This window comes from Periplaneta americana, chromosome 2 (assembly GCF_040183065.1).
Source record: "Periplaneta americana isolate PAMFEO1 chromosome 2, P.americana_PAMFEO1_priV1, whole genome shotgun sequence".
NCBI classification, from domain to species: Eukaryota; Metazoa; Arthropoda; class Insecta; order Blattodea; family Blattidae; genus Periplaneta; species Periplaneta americana.
The window spans coordinates 215,139,041-215,156,249 of NC_091118.1; the positions used below are offsets into that span (position 1 = coordinate 215,139,041).

Here is a 17,209-nt window from a genome sequence, read left to right on the forward strand (position 1 = left end):
TATATAATATCCTAACCATTTTTACAACAAAAATGTTGGTTGCCCTTAGCATGCAGGCTTTCACGGCCGGTGTCTAGTTGAAATGGAGCTTCTGGGCTAAGATGCCGTGGTCTACTGGTGCAGATGTTCCCAGACGTTTCGTCTACTACTGCGGCAGACATCTTCAGTGGTTAGGTATCCTAGGTCGAAGTCTCCTTCTAGGGGTACCTGTAGCAACTGATACCCTGACTGAATGAATGAGGGGGGGAAGTGGGAGGAGAAGCTTTAAAGGTACGTGAAAACACGTCCTTGCAAGGGGGGAGTTGGGGCTGTGAAAAACTGAATATGTGAGCTCCAAGCCTCTTGGCCACTTGTCTCACTTCGGGTTTCGCCGCCCCAGTCAAGGAGCGCTAGAAATTTCCAGTGGATAAGCCGAAAATGGACGTAACTGATTAGCTACAACATACGGGGGGGGGGGGGGGACAGAAGTACAGCGACCTGATCCGGAGGAGAGACGCGATGGTACCAACTAGGAGGAGGAGTCTAGGCACGAAACAAGTAATAGCCAGTTTGGCTGTTTGAAGAATCGAACGCATAGGGATTAATCTTAACAGCAATAGTCAATTGGCTCTTTGATGATTTTTCTCAGATCAGGAGACCAGCCAATTGGCTCTTTGATGACTCCATTGATCTGTACAAGGGGACGATTGAATTCTGTTAGGGCCCGAGTTCGATGTGAATAATCATTAATTTTGAGCCGTCACCAATGTCTGGGGAAGTGAATGCAGGTCCGTGGACCATTTCTTTTAGGGCTCTTCCCAACATTTGTCTTAACGCCTTAGGAAAACCACGGAAAAACCTTAGGCAGGATGAGATGTCTCAATTTCAGAGACTAGCCAGTTGGCTCTTAGGTAAAATGACTTGATTCGATGGATGTAGACTAGCCAATTGGCTCTATTACAACTCCATCGATCAGCAAAATACCCTGACTGGTTGCCTGTCCTTATTTATAGAGCCGGGGATTGGCCTTGGTGTTCCGTTGTCGCGGCGGTGCGCACCTGCTGGATCACTGTGGCCTTGGACTGGTCGTGGCGTTTCATTGTCTCGGCAGACTACACTCGCTGGATCTTGGTTTCCATCTGTCGTACCGTTGTTGCATATAGGTTTAGTACGAGTCCGTTTTAGGACAGGACTAAACCTATACGCAATGACAGTACGGCAGGTGGAAAACGAGATCCAGCGAGCGTGGACCGCCACGACAACGATACACCAAGGCCAACTCCTTGCTCAATAAATGAGAGGCAACCAGTCAGGGTATCAGTTACCACAGGTAGCCCTAGCAGAAGACTTCGACCTAGATTACCTAACCACTGAAGATATCTGCTGCAGTAGTAGACGAAACGTCTGGGAATATCTACACCAGTAGACCACGGCATCTTAGCCCAGAAGCACAGTCTAGTACAGAGATGGACATCGTGCCTCACTTGAGAATTTGTGCCTCACTGACCTTCACAGAGCTCATCGCTCTGAGTGACATCATCTTCACAGTCCCCGTTCCTCCCTCACGTAGCTCCTAGGTGTGGGCAGGTTCTATATCAGTTTCATAAGCAATATCAGTGGTGGCATAATGGCATTATCAAAGCAGTGTGTACGCGTTAGAAAACGATTATTTCATGAGAAATGGGAGGAAGAGTTTTTTTGCTGTTTAGAAGGGGAGAACATACGGTGTATGTTATGCTAGGCATAATAAATTTAATATACAACGACATTACTCCTTATGTCATAAAGAACATGCTGAATTAAAAGGTAAGACAAATTAAATGTTATTTTTCGTACTATTCTGAAGAAAATTTATGATCTTAACATTTGCATAGTATACTAAATACGACATTATACCACAGTCTACTATATATAGTCGCGAAGCTTGAGGTGATTTTTTGCAAATCTCGTGATAAAGCGCTCCAAGCGGTTAGCAACTAGAAACAATAGACTGTCCACGGTCGACTTCAGACTGTGTCGTATTTCCATCGAGTGCTAGCTCGTTGCGTATTTCACATTGATGCTTGTGAAATGTTCGTTATTGGTTGTAATGAAAATGTTAATGGCTAAAATACAATAATTGGAATAATAATATTTTACTAGAGACGTAGAAAAATTAAGTTTGTTTTAATGAAATTTATTGATCACGTTTTATTTTCAATTCTGGTGGGATTATTATTGCTTAGGCCTACTTTTTTTTTCGAAGGATATGTTTTTAATTATAGCGGTTAATTTTGTTGTTATTTTTATTTCTTACTTTACTAGAGACGTAGAAAAAGTCTGTTACAATAAAATTTATTGATGACGTTTTATTTCCAATTCTGGTGTGATTATTATTGCTTAACCTCATCCCACTTTGTTAACTACGTAAGCCTACACTACAAGTACCGGTACACGTAAGTTACTCCATTAATTCATATTTCCATTATTATTGCTGTAAAGGGAAATGCAAATTAATATTTATTGGTTTCATAGTTAATTATTGCTATAATCTTGAATGAGTGAAACGATTATAGTAAATTTCAGTTCGTTTTGCACAAACAAAAATAATATTAACCTATTTCTTGCAGGCATCTTCGAGTTTATGGTGGAATTTAATATACTTCATTAAAATAATAAATTAGCTTTATGCATTTAATATTTCAATAATGGAAGGAAGGTGTTAATTTTTCCAAAAGAACACGACAACAAAAGTGTAACATATTTTGTCGTCTGGTAGGAGAGAGATCTGCGATGATGAGACGATAGTAGCGATCCTAGTCGTGGGCAACTACCCATGTTTGCATTTTTACTACATATTGAGCTTCGCGACTGTATATAGTAGACTGTGATTATACCTTAAACACGCTGCATTAAAAGGTAGCCTACAAGGAATTAAATGTTGTTTGCACGTATTATTTTCAAAATAAATTTATAAAAAAAATATCAAATGTGCGTAGAAAACGAAATATGATTTTCTGAAATTATTTTAGGTCGAGAACGTGCAAATATATTAAGTAATCTTGAGAAATGCCAGAATATTCAAGAAAATAAACGTAGACAACATGATGGAATATTATTGGCTAGTTAAGCAATTTCTTGCCTGTGATTTAAATCAATTCAATGATGGAGAAACAGTAAAGAGGTTTATGATTAAAGCTGCCGAATTAATTTGCCAAATTAAATAAAAGTTTTCGAGTCTCTCACTTTAACCAAGCCCTTTCCTAATAATTCGCCACTGACCGCCTTAGCGATTACGATAAGGTGACGCAGGTCACAGCAGTTTATATTTCCCATCCTACTCTGCAGTCTGCTCTCCTAGTAAACAAACTATTTCAAATCGAGTCCCTCAAATAATCGAAAATTGTGCCCATGTATGTTCTAGTATATATAGTAACGAAGCTCAATACGTAGTAAATATGCATCCATAGATAGTTGCTAACCACTAGGATCGCCTCATTACAGACAATGCGAAATAGTACCGGCACAGTCTTTTGTTCCTAGCAAACTCACAACTCAAGCTTCGTGACTGTATATACTAGATTGTGCCGGAAGCTCCATTTCAACTAGACACCGGCCATGAAAGCCTACATACTAAAATGTTTGTGAGTTGTAAGCTGGCCATAGAAACAAATTTTCTTTCATTGTTTTAATATAGGCATGGCAGAAGAGAAGTCCATTAAAAACAAAAGTTTGCGATTGTCAACAGTTAGGAACACCTGTTACAAAAAATTTTTAGTCTCACACTTTTCAAACTTTCCCCACAGGTGAAAAAAAAAAAAAAAAAATTGAGAAAATGAGTGGAATAAAAATAGCACTTTTTCAATTATACAAGCACATTGTGACAAATCCCCAAACGTTTATTTTGTACCATAAAAAGTTGCATTTCTCTGCACATTTTCACTACTTGAATTAAATATTTTAAAATAGTAGTCCATTCATTTTGAAGAACTATTATATAATTTTACTTGAAGCAAGTAAAGAGATAGGTTTCGAAGTAAATGCCAAAAAGACAAAGTATATGATTATGTCTCGTGACCAGAATATTGTACAAAATGAAAATATAAAAATTGGAAATTTATCCTAAAAATTGGAAATTTATCCTTTGAAGAGGTGGAAAACTTCAAATATCTTCGAGCAACAGTAACAAATATAAATGATACTTGGGAGGAAATTAAACGCAAAATAAATCTGGAAAATGCATGTTATTATTCGGTTGAGAAGCTTTTATCATCCAGTCTGCTCTCAAAAAAGTTGGAAGTTAGAATTTATAAAACAATTATATTACCAGTTGTTCTGTATGGTTGTGGAACTTGGACTATCACTTTGAGAGAGGAACAGAGATTAAGGGTGTTTGAGAATAAGGTTCTTAGGAAAATATTTGGAGCTAAGAAGGATGAAGTTACAGGAGAATGGAGAAAGTTACACAACACAGAACTGCACGCATTGTATTCTTCACCTGACATAATTAGGAACATTAAATTCAGACGTTTGAGATGGGCAGGGCATGTAGCACGTATGGGCAAATCCAGAAATGCATATAAAGTGTTAGTTAGGAGGCCAGAGGGTAAAAAAGACCTTTGGGGAGGCCTAGACATAGATGGGAAGATAATATTAAAATGGATTTTTGAGGGAGGTGGGATATGATGGTAGAGACTGGATTAATCTTGCTCAGGATAGGGACCAATGGCGGGCTTATGTGAGGGCGGCAAAGAGCCTCCGGGTTCCTTAAAAGCCATAAGTAAGTAAGTGTTATTAAAGGACGTGAAACAAAGACGGAAATAAACTGATAAAGTGGCTGTTATAACTTTAACTGTGTTTGAGAAATGTTACTTAAACATGCTACAGTCTGTCACAGTGCAAGTGAGTTTCGCCATGACTGAAGAATTTATCAGTGATCGATATGTTGTTACTTTCACGTGATGTTGCCTGTTGCCTTATATGGAAACTGGTGCTTGAGACACGTCCAGACAAACAATAAAACATTTCGTGACTTACGTTTACCTCTTCTGTAAAAAGGATTTTGTACATATTTTACTTTTCTGTATTGGTCAATACATGATTGGAAATTGTATACTGCGTTCAGTGAAGTGTTTCCATACTGTCCACTTCCATGAACTTCACTAGTCTGTGCTTATACACGTTAATATAACACGATTATTATCTTTATTCATTATGTACAATCGTAGTATAGTCTAAACGTATAGACAAGAATAGGGTAATTATCTAGATTACGTACCTCAATATGACTGAACTATTTACAGAGTAAAAGTGTGGAGGACTCTGCTTCCATTCATTAGTTATGCACAGGAACAAATGCAATCTATCTTTTTTTATCACGATGTTACTAAATAGTTCTATGCAATCTAGATACTTGCCGAGTGGTTAAGAGTGTGGAAAGAAGCTGATTTTGAATTTCGTTTCTACCGTGGTGTCCTACAACCTCAACTATTTTTCTGTCACATATTCCTATGTACTAGTCATTATAAAACACATAGTCTTTAAATAGACGTTCATCCGTGGGTGTATGGCTGTGCATAGTGGGTGGAAGCACGCTGTTTGCCGAAAGAGTCGGATATTCATACCGCTTAAGACAAATGCATAGATTGCTCATGCAAATTAGAATAACCAGCTACCTTTATCATAAAAGGTGTTGGAAATGATGTCCTTGTGCCGTCACACATCTCTCAAACCTTTTAAAAGAATGTGTATTAACACTCATTAGTTCTTCTTCTGAACTTGTTGCACATTCCCTTCTTATATTTTCTTTCAGTTGTTCCAGTGTATGCAGTTATTCTGATACACTTGATTTCATTCATTTTTTAAGTTGTCCCATAAATAGAAATCGCATATTGTTAGATCTGGGGATCACGCTAGCCATATTCCCTTACTGATCACCCTATCTTCAGAAATGTCCACAATTAATAATAATAATAATAATAATAATAATAATAATAATAGTAATAATAATAATAATAACAATAATATTTATTTTAGCTGGCAGAGTTAAGGCCTTCTCTTCCACTCAACCAGCAAAAAGTGTATATACATATGCATGAACTTACAAAGAATTCAACAATTTGATTTAGATGATAGTTACATGTATACAAGAGTTATTTACGAATTAAACAACAAAATACTATGAACTATTAATTAAACACTGAAATAAACTATGTAGCAGAATTAAACTAAAATACATAGAATGTTAATATATTTCAAATGATATTAGATAATAGAAAGAGATTATTATGAGACAATTTTGAAAATACAGCACAATCAGGATGATGTCTAAAGAAAAAAGTAACAATATAGTCAGTGATTGTTTAAATCAGTATGATTGGAGTGAAATGCTAATAAGGTTATCTTTTAAACTGTTCTTAAAGATGTTTGTTGTCTTGCAGCCCCTAATACTTTGTGACAAGGAATTCCATTGACGCGAGGTGGATATTGTAAAAGATGAGGAATAACAAGATGTTCTATGAAGAGGTATACTTAGCTAATGATAGAACAGCTATATGCACTGTAGCAGAATCTTTTTGAAAAAATGCCTGTGTACATTCAGTATGGGATAATTCTTCTGGGAATGGTGTGATTATGTTATCTCTGTAGGTCTGTGCATTCACGGTATTAAAAAAAATATTGGCCCTATAATTCTGTAAGCATTCACTGCACATCATTCACCAATTTTTTGGTCATGCAATGGCATTTTGTGTACAAGATCGGGTTTTTCTGCACTCCAGTATCTATTGTCCTGTGTCACTACATGACATGTAAATAAACCCATGCTTCAACCGTGAAACAAATTAAATATTGATCAGTAGAGTCATTATTAACATTATCCATCACATTCACATCTGTGGGGTAACGGTTAGCGCGTCTAGCCGCGAAACCAGGTGGCCCGGGTTCGATTCCCGGTTGGGGCAAGTTACCTGGTTGAGATTTTTCCCAGGGTTTTCCCTCAACCCAATATGAGCAAATGCTGGGTAACTTTCGGTGTTGGACCCCGGACTAATTTCACTGGCATTATCACCATCTCACTCAGATGCTAAATAACCTAAGCTGTTGATAAAGCGTCGTAAAATAACCTTATCTATCATCCAGTTGCAGAAATGTACTCTACTTACATTATCACATGGCTGCAATTCCTGAACAAATGAAGTGGTAGATGGCTATGTTTTATTACATACATTAATTTCGTGATCTTACAGTGAATATTCTTGTAATACCTACCATATGCGATTTCTATTTATGGGGGAACTAAATAAATAGAATGGCGAAGACTTCTTGGGACAGTCAGGACCTTGAAAGAGTTGTCGAGCTGATGATGAAAAAATGAATAAAATGAAGTAGGCCTATATCGAAATGACCTGCATATGGTGGAAGAACTGACAGACAGTATAAGAAGGGAAATTGCAGCAATTTCAGAAGAAGAACTGATTTCCTTGAAAGATGTGAGAGATGTGTGGTGGCACCAGCGAATAGGGATTATAAAGAATGAACAATGAGCGAATTTTCCTGTGTTTTGTTTCTCTGTGCGCCAACGTTTAGTTCCACTTTCAAGCACTAGAGGTTAGTGTAATCGAGCATAGGCTAAGATAATAATTGAGAAGAGAGTTGAGACACAGGATCCAAACATCGCCTACCTTATTGCATAATCCAGTAACGCTTTGCTTCAAATAAATTCAAGTTAACAGCTTTTCCTTATTTCTCAGTGACAAACTAGTTGTAATAATAATTTTTTATAGTTCAGATATAATAAATTATATTATAAAATAATATAATACATTATAGGTAAGGTAATAACTGCCTCCCATTGGAGGTAGCCCAGAAGGACTCAGTATACTCTCCTACATGAATTTTGCAATATTAAATGTTTACATAAATTTTGTAGAAAGAAAATTAAAATAAACATATATGAATAGAAAGTGAATAAAAAAATTAAACAGATTACTTCAAAGCAAAATACCAGCTTGAAGACATTGAGGTGATTGGTCTTCTTATTGGAGCTCGTGGTGTGATTTCCAAGTTCTTTGAATGCTTCAGGAAGACTTTTGAACTACCACAGACACTTACTGCTGACATCATAACTTCAGTTTTGAAACGCTCTTGCCAAATTCTGAGTCATCATATTCACTCTGTTTAATTTAATATTCGTTTAATATTTGTATATAATATAATATAGGTATATGGTTTTACTTCTCGTAAGAGTTTTGTTTTTCCATTTTCTGCGCTATCAAATCATTACATATTTTAGTTGTTGTTGGGGTCAACATCTCAACTCTCATTATAAAGGAACTCTATAGAGTCTAGACATTACAGTTAATGACGGATTTATTATTTTATGGATCCAGTTTATTTTATTTGCATACATAATGTACCTAGATGTATTAATTATGTGTGTTATATTTCCGCTGTGTCGACTGCTAGCTGGTGTGATGTCAGCGCCAACTCTAGGGAGAAAGCAGAATCTCACGCTCTAGTTGACTTGAAGGTCATTGAAATCAGTCCGGCTACATCAAAGGTACCGACGCGAAGTGTCCATTCTTTATAATCCCTATTCGCTGGTGGCACAAAGACATCATCTGTGACAAAGATAGCTGGTCATTGTAATTTGCTTGAGCAATCTATACGCTTGACTATGAATATCCGATTCTGTTGGCAAATAGCGTGGCAACACACTCGCAGATGAACGTTCATTTGAAGACAAGAATAAATTTGTGTATAAATGAAATTATAAAATATTTAAATGATATAACAAAATATAAAGGAGTATCATTATAATTTCTAGATAATAATATAAAATTTTTAAGAAATAGTAACTAAGAAAAGCTTGACATGTTCGGAATACGAATCCTCTGCTAGGGACCTGTTTCTGTTTTAAGTTCCGGAATATTTAGACTAATTGTGGTTATTAGATACTTCGCCAGGTTGACAAAAAGCTTCTCTCTGGTACAAGAACGTACCCCACCTGCTATGCCAACTTCAATCCTGGCATAAACATATGCATGTGTATACTGGGTGTTCAGTTCAAAGTGTGTCATGGCTCGCTGTATGCCGTCATGTGGCTAGCCGATGAGCCTAGAGAATTCAATCTTCCTACACTTCCGCAGAGGTGTATAACCTATGAGGCAGAGAAGTTGCCTAGCAAGTACGACGTTCATTCTGAAGAGTATGTACCGATACGTACGGTAACGCCGGTAGTGGCAGGAATGTGAACTGTTTGGAAATACGTACTGTCGGGATATGGGGAGAGGGTTAAGACGATTTACTTACGTATTTGTTGAGACATTAATTTCGACGGTCAACATGGACACGGAGCATTTGATTTGTGTTGTGGAATGTTACCGTACGCAACCGATGATAACAAATACCCTGCGTACGACTTGCCGGCGCAAAACACAGTTCGAAAGAGATTATGGTAGCACACAGACCGTACAGACCGCCATCTGTTGCTACGACTTTCAAGTTATACAGTACACGTTCTCAAGTTGAGATTGAAGAACGCCTTAAATAATAGGCAACTTCTCTAACATATAAGCTGAAACTCGCTTCAAATCGGTGACCCAACAAAAGTGACGTCATGACACACTTTGAAATGAACACCCTGTAGTGCCTTAACTTGAAGCATTTATATTTGAAGCAAAACTCTTGAACGTTTAAACAGAAATGAGTGGTTTAATGATAGAGTGAACTAACCCAGAGCCGAAATGATCCAATCGAATTCTTATAACTACCATATTTTCATTATTGACAGATAAACATTTTCATGCCACTATATGAAATACAGACTACAGAAATACCTGCAGTTACAATATTGCTGTACAGAAGTGTGTTTATTGTCTTACAGGTATAACAAAATTGATTCTGGTGACTTATATTTATTTAGCTCACTCTTTCACTAAACCTACTGTAGAATTTTAAGTCATAGTCGTCTATAATAATAAATGCCGATACCATCAGATGAGGCCCGTGCTGCTTCCTTCATATTAAGTTGAGAGAAGCAATTGCTTAATGTATTCATCAACAATGTTTACACTGGGATTGAACAGATGTTGAGTCACCAGTGGATGTTGTTGTACCTTTGCTAATGACTTTCAGAAGTTTGTTCAAATTATTCCTGCCATAAGTAGGAAATCTTACTGTGTGTGGGAAGGGTTGTAGTAAGGTACCTCACAAACTGTATGCTGCTGCTACAGCAACAACACAAACACGAAATCGGAATGGAAACAACACACTGAGCAGACAGACAAAGATGGCTACCACATGACCAGTTATTAACATGAATACATGTGCCCAAACGAACACAGATATTGTTACAACACGGTAAGCCGCAACACAACTTACAGAATAGTGTGCATGTGAAGATGAGGAGGTGTACCTACATTAGAGAACACTGATGAGACAGACAGAGGTTTTATACATATCAGATGCATGTTTTTTAATAGGTTATAGAGGCATGGTATCATTACATGATTGGTATAACTGAGTGTCGTACTGTTTTCACTACTATGTTTTATAAGCAATAGCTGAAACAAATTTATTTAATTTAATATGATTCAAACTCGCAGATAAATGTGAAATGAGTGCTGCAAATGTTCACTATTATGAAGGCAAAATACTTGCATAATCAGATATCGAGAAGAGAGTGAATCCAATTCATGGAGTCGGTCAATTGGCCTAGTCACTTGTAGTGTCTCTTCGAGTTACATTCCTTTCCACATGATGGCACAAATAGGTGAAACCTCTGTAAAGCTGGGAACTGGTATGCACAGGCCACATAGTAGACAAAATATAAATATGAACAAGCGTGGCTTAGTTCATAAAATGAAAACCAGCAACAATGCTACTACGTCACAACTCAGAACAGACCGTGATTTGTTGTTGCCATAGCAACCATGGTAACTTCCTGTGAACACTTCTGGTGCAATCATAAAATCGAAGTATAGCATTCAACTATATATTGAAGCTTGTTGATGATCATTTCGAGCACTTGTTACAATTTAAGGTAAGATTAAACATTGTGATATAGTTTGATTACACTCTTTTGATCAAAGAGCAGTTTCTGTATATAGATCTTATTATGGCAGGTGAAGGGCTAGCTGGTGTGTGTTGAGGCTACTCGAGGTTGGAAACTCTGTAACTATTAACATCATCACTCGTTTTGGTCTTAGCGATAACATGAATTATCTATCTAATCAATGTAAGAGATCGTGCAGTTGTATGTAAAATAGGCCTGGTGGCAATGAACTGAAACTAATTTTAAAGGTTATGTCATGTTTTTCTTACATATTTCATTAACGGACTAGCATTGATATGTAATGTATTAAAGGGTTTATGACTTACTGTGACGTCATGTGGAGGGAGAAAAACTATAAAGCCTGAAGGAGAAATTGCAAACATAAATCTAAAGGAGAATGGACAATTCAATTTGCTGTATAGGGACTTCCTATAACTATTCAGGGGCTGCGTACATGGTGAGCCTTCAGTATTTCATAAATAAACATGAATAGATTACTGAAAACATACAAAGGAACCCCAAAAACAAATTTTATATTAAGAATTATTGTAGTTTCTTGAATTCCTTGTACGCCATAAGAACTGTGTTGTATAGTCGACAGTGAAACAGTAAAACACTCAACGGAAAAGTTTGATTGCAATCTGCACAACTTGGAATCTGATCAGAGCATGAAAACCGATGCGAGTTGGAACTGTGAAAAGAAAACACGAAGACTGTATTGGTGGCGCCATCTTTTGTTGAAGCTGTTCCATCGTAATCACGACCTCTGCTCAGATTGCCAAGTTGTTTTTGTATTATTTATTCTTAATACATTTTATTTGATATTATCAAGCATTGGACACTGATTGTATGCTTTTAATTTATAATGTGTGTATTTCATCTGTTGTGAATAATTTTGTGCCCGAGGTCAGTATTGTTGCTGTTATGGCATGTAAACAAATACAATTGCAAGGAGGAAAATTTTTGGTACCACTATTGAAACTTCTTTTTTCGCAAACCACGGTTGTGGTATTTTAAATGGAGCAGCTGTTTGTTTACATGCCGTGGCTGATGGACGTGTGTTCACTGAGCTCGTTTGCTGCACAGGACCAGGAGGATGGCCCACTGTACAGGTTCTATAACAAAATTCGCGACGAGGGCGGAGACTTCATGCAGGAGATCACTAAGATGAAGGACGTCACGTTATTCGCGCCCTCCAACATGGCATGGGCTGCTGCCAACATTGATAAACTGTATAATCGCGAGAAATTGCGCGATATTCTGAACTTGCACCTGGTTCGCGAGCGCCTGTCCATAGAGACCATCGTGGAGCAGAACATGAACCAGGTATGGCTGTGGTCTTGGTACTGTCAAATAACTCTCTTATGCATGCTGCAGTGTTCTTAAGGTAAGGGTTCACTACATCGTATCGCACTCATCGGACGAATCGGAAAAAGACTACTTTGCTGTAATTAATAATGTACTGCGTTCACTACATCGTATCGGACGCATCGCCTCTCGGCAAATCCGTCCACATTAGAATTGGGTCGATTCGTGAACGAATCGTTCATTCGAATGACTAATAATAAAGAATCGTAAGAATCGATTCGTGGTATCAACGAATCGTCGTTCAAAAGAATCATAACGAATCGTCGTTCAAAAGAATAGTAAGGAATCGGCATGGTATCGTAACCCACGATTCTATTAGTTGTTTGATGTAACCTGTCAACGGACATTTCCGAACCGTGTCGAATGCTCCCGAGCGAGAGTGAAATCAAAATATGTACTGCATTTGTTAAGTATGGAAAATAATGAACACAAACCTGAAATTTGCATAGTTAAATAGAGATGTAATGCAAAAAATGTACTTCATAATAAGGTTCAGTTGATAAATTATAATTTAGAGACATTATCTTGGGTAATTTTGTAGACTAATGGAGGTCATACTGAATGGTTCCAGCCAATGAGAAAGAGACAATCCAATGTCTCGCCTCTTATGCCATCTATGCGAGAGATGTAGAACATTTTTGTTCTACGCGTGGTTTGCAAAGGAAAGTGTCTTGCGACGATTCAAAAGAATAGTTGGATTCGCAGACTGGGAAGAATCGTGAACTCCTTGACGATTCAAAAGAATAGTTGGAAACGCAGACTGAGAAGAATCGTGAACGAATCGTTAGAATCGATTCGTAATGTGTGATTGAATCGTTGGAATCGACTTCTGAAAAAGAATTGTGTTGCCCAACTCTAGTCCACATTTCTCGGATGCAGGGTTGCCGGATAAATGAATCGAAACAGTCGTATTAACTTATGAAAATAGTCTTACTACAGCATAAAATTGTCGTACATTTCGCAACTTCCTAATATATTTCTAGTCTACCGCTCTGTAGTAAAATCAAATCTTGATGAGACGAGTTATTTGGTTGAGATTGTTTACGGGTTTTGCCTCAACCCATAAAGAGCAAATGATGGGTACCTTTCGGCGCTGGGGTCATTTCGCTGGCATTATCACCTTCATGTCATTACACAGTTGATAAAGAATCGCAAAATACGTAGAAAAAAAAAAGGTTAAACGAGCGTTGAGCGGATTCCGCCGATTTTGGAATAGACACCGACGCACTTAGGTTAGGTTAGGCTTTTATTATCCCGTCAAGATGAAGGTGAAAGCGATTGAGTGTGATTTTTTGTTTTCTATGTTGGCAGTTCAAGTACGTCGGTGTCTATTCCAAAATCGGTGGAATCCGCTCAACGCCCGTTTCACCAAAAAAAAAAAAATATATATATATACTGTATAATATATGTCTACCAATAAATTTTAAATAATAAAAAAAATACTATTTATTGTTCACATCCACAATGACATTCAACATTGAAACAAATCACCACCCATTTCTTCATCATCAACACTGTCATCGCCGTAATGCGTGCACGACGACGCTTGGTTAGAATCAACTTTGTTATATTTAAAATCAACGGAAAGTTGATCTTTGGCCAGCGCGGCGGAAGATAGGCCTATTTTAGTATCAATGTGGCGGCTGAAAATTATATCAAATTAATTCAGCTATAGTCAACTCAAACCCGACACTTCTATAATGTCGGCGCATTAGGACTTCTTAATGCTACTGCGGTACTATTTCATTGATAAAAGACTTCCTTTGTCGAACAAACAAGGAAGTTAATAAAATTAAACCTGTATTACTTTGATATAACTGCGCCGTATGCGTGAAAACTAGAGCTCAATATGACAAATTGTGACTTGCATGGCAAGGATAGTTACCAGATCGATTTTCAAAGCATCCCCCCCCCCCTCCTTAAAAGCATGTTTTTTTCACATTAATCCAAGACATACTAAATGAAGAAAACTTGTCTAAAAGGGACGAATTAACCATCAATTTTATGTTAATTATAAACCAACATTATAAATTCCCAATTATTTTTCCCTTCAGTAAAATAGTCGTACAAAATGGCGTACGACATAGAGTGCGGTCGTACCTTGTACAATTAGTCAAAATAGTCGTACGTATGGCAACCTTGCTCGGATGGGCAACTTTTCCGATGCGTGCGATCATGGCCGTCTTTAATGAATCAATTTTAATTGCTCAACTGTTACTATTATGTTGTGCCATGTTCAGTGTCGTGCCACAATGGCAGACGGAAAACTTATTTCGCGTGTAGAAAATTGCGAAGAATTATATAATTTGAGGCGTTCCCATTACAGTAATCAAATCGTTTCTTGCAAGTATATTATGTAACCAATATTTCTTTCGTTTCTTCCTCTTCAATTAAGATGCATGAAGCAATTACAAATTCTTATTTGCTAACAGACGTAATTAATAGACTTAACCTCAACTCCTCTGTTTTCAGCAATGTCAATATCGTACGACGTCATGTTTTAAACAGCTGATAGGGGAATCCGATGAGGTGTTGAGGTGGAGCCGTTACAGTGAACGCACTGCACTTAAAATATCCGTTGCGTGCAATTCGTACGTGGAGTGCGATACGATGTAGTGAACGCTTACCTAGTGAATGCTTACCTTAGAATGCTCTCAGGACCACTTATGCAGTAAGTTCCATCAAACATTTCCAGTGGCAGCCTCCCCCCCCCCCTCCACTACCACCACTGCTTGCATCTGTGAACTCACTGCACTTTGCCGGATTAAAACTTACATACTATTTTATATTAATACATTTTATAAGTTCTCAAAATTGGACATCCCTGTTTTATGACTAGAACTGGGATTTATATACGCAAAAAAAAAAAAAAAATCCCAAAAAATGCATAATAAAACAAAAAAAAAAAATGCAAAAACATGCAAAATATAAAGCCTGGATTTCCATGCACTATCTAATCTTAAAATATGCATGCATTCATGCACTATCATATTATGACAAAACATGTTTAATGAACATAATACGAATATTTATTTTCAGTCAATGACTTTACTATTATAAGGTGCAAGCCCTTACATTACATGATTTAATATTGTATGAACGTTTTCGTCGGTTTCATACCAACATCATCAGATACAACATTCTATATAGCAATATCATCACTAACAGGTACATATGTCTCTACAAACCAAAATATATCAACATCAACATCATAAGACAATGGCGAGTAATGGCGGTATAACCACACCATCAGAAATAGAGGAAATGCTATTTCATCTCTTACGCTGGCCTGCCACGGCGTAGAAATGTTCCACAAGTGGTGCTTGTGAGAAAGGTCGGTGGACTCTAAAACTCCTCCCGGCCAGGTCCGATGGACCCATTAACCAACGACAGGTGTGGCCCTCCAGTCATACTGGGGGTTTACGTGAGTGGGTGATGTAACCACCATTACAAACAAAAAATTGGTGCCCACTTAAAAAACGGTTACACTTATGCTAATTAACTGAAGATCATCTACAAACTTGTGAAGTTCTACCTGATGGATCCACCACAGAGAAATATTGGAGAACAAGAACGCTAATGGCTTTGTTGCCAAAGCCCGGCATTAGATAACAACAACATCAACATCATAAGACAACCTAATATTGAAATATATCGTTGGATACAAATGATATCCATAACAACTTTGAATAATTAGACTCAAGGCACAACCTCAGTCTATATATTATGACGTGCATACATTAGAAGGTGAAAAGACTTACAGTCATGATAAAACAAGAATACGGGCACGGAAAAAAATCAGTTAACACAGTTCAAATACTGTAATGCATCTCTTCACACAATATAGTATACGGATTTCATCTTATTTTTTATTATTTTATCAGTGAAGACCTGCAAACATATTTGTACAAGTATTGTAATCACACGTGTGCTTTTAATCATTTGACAGTAGGGTGTAGTCACACAAGAAAGACACATTTATGTCCTAATTATGTTGGTTTTTATCATGTTTTTATCATATTGTTGCTTATTAATATATATATTGTATTTTGGTTGTAGAGACATATGTACCTGTTAGTGATATTGCTATATAGAATGTTGTATCTGATGATGTTGATATGAAACCGACGAAAACGTTCATACAATATTAAATCATGTAATGTAAGGACTCGCACCTTACATATATTAATAGTAAAGTCATTGACTGAAAATAAATATTCGTATTATATATCATAGACTTTTCTGAAAATTAATCAAAATGAATTGCAAAATGTTTAATGAAGCCAAAAACAGTAAAAAATACACTATCAAAATTGAGCTCTACTTTATATTACATTCGTGTTTCATTTTGAAAGAACATACTACAACTAATTTATCAGATTTTCGTCACTTGAGCTTGTGTGTTTATCTGAAGCACTTTCTTGAACACAGAAAATGATCTTTCTACGTCACAAGAAGTAATAGGTGCATACTTAAGCGAACAAATTTGGGACAAAGTGAGGTCGAATTGTAATTATTTTGCATTTCGACATGACCATGACCCCATCAGTAATCGAACCTGTGACCTTCTATCTTCGCAGAGTTACACCTTAGCGACGATGCTATTGCACGCCCCAAAATACAAAAATACTTACATGTTTAGAAATTCCTGTCTCTCAGTCCATTTTTACACAAGAGCTCTTCTTGCAGTTCTAACAGGAGCTGTAACAACACTTCAGAATTCGACACAAAAGTGTACTAACTTGCAGTTTGCAAGTATGCTGTTTCTTTCTTTCCTTCAGTATTCTGATTCCAGCTTGTAACAAGCGAGTTGGAGGTTGGAAATTC

At 37.1% G+C, this 17,209-nt stretch overlaps 1 protein-coding gene across 4 annotated transcripts in view; it reads left to right on the forward strand.

Moving 5' to 3' along the window:
- Positions 1 to 17,209, forward strand: part of Fas1 (fasciclin 1) — a 312,505-nt gene that overhangs the window by 257,094 nt on the left and 38,202 nt on the right. For 3 of the 4 annotated variants that reach the window (XM_069819530.1, XM_069819531.1, XM_069819532.1), the window contains one exon: positions 12,101 to 12,340. In XM_069819530.1, the coding sequence (XP_069675631.1) occupies positions 12,101 to 12,340 (240 nt within the window). The remainder of the gene's footprint in view (positions 1 to 12,100; positions 12,341 to 17,209) is intronic. The other variant, XM_069819533.1, reaches the window with a different exon arrangement.